We start from the raw sequence: 7,309 nt of genomic DNA on the forward strand, positions 1-7,309 counted from the left end.
AATCTCTGACTGCTCTTGCTTGAAATGTTTAGGTTTATTAAATGATAGTTTTAGATATAACGATAGAAATGATAGAAAAGTAGGTCGTATGGGCAGCGGCGTGTTGTTTGTCCAAGGAAATCAAATGCGTCACACCTTACAAACCCTACTAATGGTGTCTTTGCTCCAAAAGTACCAGAATATATAACAACACTGAGTCTGTCACAAATTGACATACGGGCATTATTTTATCTGTAGTGTAAATGCAGGTACCAAATCATCTTTCTGTAAATTTTTGAGTTATTGAGGTAAATGTCAGAATTCACGCATAAAATACCTCTAATGTTTTTCTGTATTTCATAACTTAAATTTCCATGTAAATTTCATTAAATTCTGTTCAGTAATAAGAAAGTTGATATTTTATAAACTTCAGTAATTTATGTTTTTATCCCCAAAACCACTATAATGGGCCTCAAATTGTCAATTTCAATCCGCGCCAATGTAGCTAGATTTTCCGGCTATATCGTGAATCCCGTGGAAATACAAATAGTCGGAGTTCACGGCTTAGCCGTGAATCCCATGAAATTTAGTATTTGGCGGGACATTACCCTTTAAATAGACTGGACTAGATATGCCTTGCGCACACCATGTCACAAATTGACATACGGGCCTTATTTTATCTGTATTGTAAATGCAGGTATTGCATCATCTTTTTGTAAATTTTTGAGTTATTGAGGTAAATGTTAGATTTCACGCATAAAATACCTCTCATGTTTTTCTGTATTTCATAACTTAAATTTCCATGTAAATTTCATTAAATTCTGTTCAGTAATAAGAAAGTTGATATTTTATAAACTTCAGTAATTTATGTTTTTATCCCCAAAACCACTATAATGGGCCTCAAATTGTCAATTTAAATCCGCGCCAAAGTAGTTAGATTCCCCGGCTATATCGTGAATCCCGTGGAAATACAAATAGTCAAGAGTTTATGCGTGAATCCCATGAAATTTAGTATTTGGCGGGACATTATCCTTTAAATAGACTGGACTAGATATGCCTTGCGCACACCACCTTCCGACATTATAGACGAATCTATGTCTGAATTATTTTCTTGCTAGAAATTTATGCTCGATCGAGGTAAGAAATTTATTTGTTAGATTTTTGTATGATTTTTGCATTACGATTTTTTATTCGGTAAATTTTTGTTCATTCTACAGAATTCTGTAACATTTACTTTTCGTCACATGATTTTGGCTAGCTCCGGTATGTCAGGATAATTTATTAAATTTTTCAGACTTTTGTAAATTATTTAGAAAGAGGAATCTAAAATGATTCATTTATATATAAGATGTTAGATTTATACTGAAATTTGTATCGTGATAATTGTAAAGCATTGTTTCAAAAACTTATGTCAAACATTTTGTTAATTATGGAACGCCATTACTGCATTGTATTGTTATGTATCAATCTATATGGCAAGTCTAGCACCATGTATGTAATATATTATTGTAATTTGTAGTTGTGTGCCAGTCTATAGCACATCTAATTAATGTCCGTTGTAGTGTATGGCATTAGATATTATATGGATGCCAACTGTGATATAACGTTTGATTTATATTGAATTTTGTTAATTTGTAGTTGTAAATAATAGCTGCAGTTTATCATGTCCGTATCTATAATGTTTCATCATATACTTTTCATATCTTTTTCATACTTTAACTTTAGTCTTTTAAGTAAGTAATCTTTGTAATAATGGAAGTAATAAGTGACGTATTTTAATCATGTGACGTTTGAACATAGTAGCACATATGTTTTGTATAAGTAGCACGTATTATTTATGGGAGCCTACGGAGGTATGGTGTACCCAAAGGAGCAGTTTTATGCCCTGACTTATTTGTTTTGCTATGGTGCTTACCATATGTTATATATTTTAGCTTCTTCCACCAGACGATTTTTCCTGGTGATGTCATAACCCGGAAGTACAATGCCCGAAGTTCACTTGTCTTCTCTCGCCTGGATGTGATTTTCCCAGCGCAGAGCTTTCGTCCCATGGTTGTGCCGTAAAGCGCAAAGACGCTGATTTTTGTTATCCTCTGAAGTCAGCTCAGGGATGCAATCACCTACCACCATAGGGAGCTAATACGGAATCAACGTATTCACGGTTTAAAGGGACTGGATTAGAAGATATGTTGTCATATATTGTTTGTGCTACTTAAAGTTCACAATTAAATTAAAGAACTGTGTCACGTCAGATTAGAATGGAACTATAAGAACTTTTGTATCTAGAGATACTGAACTTTCTTTTTTTTTCTTTCTTATAATCAGTTTTTTTTTTCTTTTCATATCATCTATTCATTGTTAATAATCATCTTTTGTAAATAAATTTGTAAATATTGTAAAGGGTGTTGATTTGTTCTGATGGTTACTGTCGCCGGTACGGCCTTTCCTGTCACACATCACCTTCCGACATTATAGACGAATCTATGTCTGATTAATTTTTCTTGCTAGAAATTTATGCTCGATCGAGGTAAGAAATTTATTTGTTAGATTTTTGTATGATTTTTGCATTACGATTTTTATTTGGTAAATTTTTGTGCATTCTACAGAATTCTGTAACATTTACTTTTCGGCACATGATTTTGGCTAGTTTCGGTATGTCATGATAATTTATTAAATTTTTCAGACTTTTGTAAATTATTTTGAAAGAGGAATGTAAAATGTTTCGTTTATATAAGATGTAAAATTTGTACTGAAATTTGTAACATGATATTTATAAAGTACTCTGTTTCAAAAACATATATCAAACATTTCGTTGTTATGGAACGCTATTACTGCATTGTATTTTTATGTATAAATATATGTGGCAAGTCTAGTATCATGTATGTAATATATTATTGTATTATGAAATTGTTTGCCAGTCTATAGCATATACATACAATATCCGTTTTGTTATATGGCATTAGATATTATATGGATGCCAACTATGATATAACGTTTGATTTACATTGAATTTTGTTAATTTGTAGTTGTAAATAATAGCAGTTTATCATTTCCATTACTATATTTTTTAATCATAAACTTTTCATATCTTTTTCATACTTTAACTTTAGTCTTTTAAGTAAGTAATTTTTGTAATACTGGAAGTAATTAGTGACGTATTTTAATCACGTGACGTATGAACTTAGTAGCACATATATTTTGTATAAATAGCACGTATTATTTATGGGAGCCTACGGAGGTATGGTGTACCCAAAGGAGCAGTTTTATGCTCTGACTTATTTGTTTTGCTATTGTGCTTACCACATGTTACATATTTTAGCTTCTTACGCCAGACGATTTTACCTGGTGATGTCATAACCCGGAAGTACAATGCCCGAGGTTCACTTGTCTTCACTCGCCTGGATGTGATTTTCCCAGGGCAGAGCTTTCGTCCCATGGTTGTGCCGTAAACCGCAAAGACGATGATTTTTGTTATCCTCTGAAGTCAGCTCAGGGATGCAATCACCTACAACCATAGGGAGCCAAAAATGAATCAACGTATTCACGGTTTAAAGGGACTTGATTTGAAGATATGTTATATATTCTTTTTGTGCTACATAAAGTTCGCAATTAAATGAAAGAACTGTGCCACGTCACATTACAATGGAAGTGTCGGACTTTGTATCAGAGATACTGAACTTTGATTTTTTTCTTCTTTCTTTCTTATAATCAGTTTTTTTTGTTTTGTTTTTTCATATCATCTATTCATTGTTAATAATCATCTTATGTAAATAAATTTGTAAATATTGTAAAGGGTGTCGATTTGTTCTGATTGTTACTGTCGCCGGTACGGCCAGTCCTGTCACAGAGTCCGAGTAGTTATTTGATTTGAATTCCGTAGTACTGAGTAGCTTTATAGTCGCCAAAAATCAAATACCTTTATATAGTTCATAGAATTACTGTATTTAGGTGAACTGCACAAAAAGAAAAGTAAAACTAATCATATTACTTTCCAGTCGTATGTAAAGTGATCTATATTTGATAAGATAATTAAACATCTTATTGACCTCGAAAAGTGACTTTGTAATTAAAAGTAGTTATTATATATTCAAAATGAAATACAGATGTTACGAACATTTGCAATATACAGTGTTCTTTATTTCCATTTTAGGAGAGCTTAAAAGCGTAGGAGAATGTCTCCGCAACACTACCTTGTACTTTTGGGGAGACTCAACACTTCGCCAGTGGTTATATTATTTTCAATCTCATTATTTGTTCCTGGGATGTACAATTATATATCCAGAAGGTAAGGGATTTTTTAAAAGGATCCAGGCTTATTGCAAACAATACAATTTATTGTTGATTTATATACCTCATAACATTCCGGCAGCTGCAGCTAGGGATTCTAATACGAACATTACTTTTGCTAACACATTGCCCGATCAATTGAACTGTTCAAAAAGTACAGGCAAACGTATTTTAGTTATTCATTTGTACGCACATATCCAGCTTCAAAGTATAAAGTTTTTCATTGCCAATATGCTGTCGGTACGGCGGTATTTGGAACAATTGAAAGATTGTGTTTTTAGAATTTTTATAAAATTGCCCCACACGCATCGAGAGGAGAGATACGAAACTTGGACCATAAGGCAGCCAGACTATATTGGCTTTCTATATACTTTCATTATACGTGAAGTGTTGCATGGGCTTCGCCAAAAAGTAATTCCCCTAAATAACAGGGATGCAACAATTGCAACAAAAAATAAGGATTTACATCCAAACACAATGTTGGTATCTGCTATGGTTGAAACATTCTTGAACTACATATGTGATGATCGCAGAGAAAGACATTAATGTTTATGTATGTATTGAAACATTTAATATCTATTTAAATACGTGAATAATTTCGATTTGAACACTTAGACACTTGCCGAAAAGCAATCGGGAAGCACGATATGAAAGAATGTTTGTTGTATAATCAGGACATGTTTTCTCCGTATCTATACAATGTGCGTAAATAGCATGGCAGCTTTTGCATTATCACATTTGACTGCTGAGTATGTCATTAAAAGAAAATCTTGCCTTTCGTCATTTTGCAGCAATTCTTCTGATATATATACGAATCAACGGAATTATGCGATTTTACAATATGCTGTAGTGCTAGAGTGCATGTACCTTTTGTTTTACGTCACATTTTTACAGAAATAAATGCGGCTTGTCAAAAATACTGATTATCAAGCAACGTTTCTCAACTAAACTCATTTAATAGGGCATAAATTTCGGTTTTGGATATGCGGGGCTTTGCTAGGATAAAAAGTGTTGTTGCTGCATGTACTGTCCGGGTAAAAGAAACTTATGTAAAGATGCACAAGTCTTTGAAATGTTAGTAAATGGTTGATGCAGAAATCAAGTATTTACACATGCTGCAATTTCACACTGTCAGAGGGGCAGTAAAACTTATGCATGGTGTATTACGGGTTGAAGTAACTAAAGTATACCAGCAAAAGCCTATATATTGCGATATTAAGTTTAGATTCCTGAATAACTGTTCGAGCGAAAATATCGTTTCTAAATATACGACGTTATTGCACATTATTATTATTACTATTAAACCTGGAACGAACTTAATGTGCATAAACATGTTGGCTTATGATTTTACAATTACTAACCGTACTGGCAAACGACATACAAAGAAAATTGAATGCATTATATCCGATATTATACAAGTTTAATATGGATATTAAAAAAAAGACAAATATCAAACATGGAATGCCACGTACCAAAACCGCAGCCTCCCCGAAACGAAACCAACAGCACACGAGTGTGCACACCATAAAACACACAGGGACACGCACACACACACACACACACAAATAACACACACACAAATAAATCCTAGACAATGTGAAATTGCTTAAAAAACGCGGGGAAAAGAGGTAAAGTTTTAATTGTGCATAAAATTGATAATTTTCCTACCACCATAGTGTGAAATGAACACGGTAGTCAAGAAATTTTATAATCCCATTCTATTCAAGACATTTATAGGAGCAGTTTCAAAAAATTAAACACATCTACGGAGCAGAGAACGACCAGTAAAATGTTTAATACAAAGTATCATTTTTCGTTAGAAATATTTCTGTGTAATATGCATTCATGTATACCAGTTCGGAAAAAAATGGAAAGAAATCAAACAAGAGGACCATTATGGTCCTGAATCGCTCACCTGTCCCCACATGAACTGAATATGACGTCGTTTTTTTCTATTACTTGACATAGTGACCTAGTTTTTGAGCTCATGTGACCTAGTTCTGAACTTGACCTAGATATCATTAAGATAAAAATTCTGACCAATTTTCATGAAGATCCATTGAAAAATATGGCCTCTAGAGAGGTCACAAGGTTTCTCTATTATTTGACATAATGACCTAGTTTTTAAAGGCATGAGATCCAGTTTTGTACTTGACTTAGATATCATCAAGGTAAAAATTCTAACCAAATTTCATGAAGATCCCATGAAAAATGTGTCCTCTAGAGTGGTCACAAGAAAACGTTTATGCACGCACGGACGGAAGCACGGACGGACGACGGACGCTGCGCGATCACAAAAGCTCACCTTGTCACTTTGTGACAGGTGAGCTATAAACGGTTACAAAATAAAAAAAAAATCAAAGCCCTGAAAGGACTGATAACTAGTGCTTATTGGGTGATATTTCAATAGTCAATATTTCATTGAGCATAGACCGGCCATGATTTGAACAATGTTGGAAGAGGTCCGCATACGGTGTTCCGTTTGGACAATCGTGACGTTTTATTGAATCCTAAACCGCGATGCACGATGGTACGATGACGAAAACGCGATGGTGCGATGGCACGATGATGAAACAGCGATGGTACGATAGTGAAAACGCGATGGCACGATGATGAAATCGCGATGATGCGATGGTACGATGGTGAAATGTCGATGTAATATCGCGTTTTCGTCATCGTACAATCGCGTTTTCACTATCGTATCATCGTACCGTCGCGTTTTCATCATCGTACCATCGCGTTTTCACCATCGCGCCATCGCGTTTTCATCATCGTACCATCGCATTATCACCATCGTACCATCGCATTATCACCATCGTACCATCGCGTTTTCACCATCGTACCATCGCGTTATCACCATCGTACCATCGCCTTCCGGTGGTCATGCGCAGTGATACAGTATATGTGTCAGTAATACAGGCTTGTTAAATCTCATTTTTTCACATTGCACTATGTACCTTCTACATCCTAACAAGAATAACTATTACATCTAGCTTTTTATTTACTTTCATGCATACATAAATACAAAGGAAGTGGCCTTGAA

General features: G+C 34.3%; 1 protein-coding gene across 1 annotated transcript in view; it reads left to right on the top strand.

Moving 5' to 3' along the window:
* Nucleotides 1–5,189, top strand: part of LOC123549845 (NXPE family member 3-like) — a 170,636-nt gene extending 165,447 nt beyond the window's left edge. Inside the window, exon 7 of the mRNA XM_045338285.2 lies at nt 4,130–5,189. Coding sequence (XP_045194220.2) covers nt 4,130–4,812 — 683 coding nt within the window. The 3' untranslated portion in view covers nt 4,813–5,189. The remainder of the gene's footprint in view (nt 1–4,129) is intronic.
* The last annotated feature ends 2,120 nt before the right edge of the window (nt 5,190–7,309 follow it).

This window comes from Mercenaria mercenaria, chromosome 6, assembly GCF_021730395.1.
Source record: "Mercenaria mercenaria strain notata chromosome 6, MADL_Memer_1, whole genome shotgun sequence".
NCBI classification, from domain to species: domain Eukaryota; kingdom Metazoa; phylum Mollusca; class Bivalvia; order Venerida; family Veneridae; genus Mercenaria; species Mercenaria mercenaria.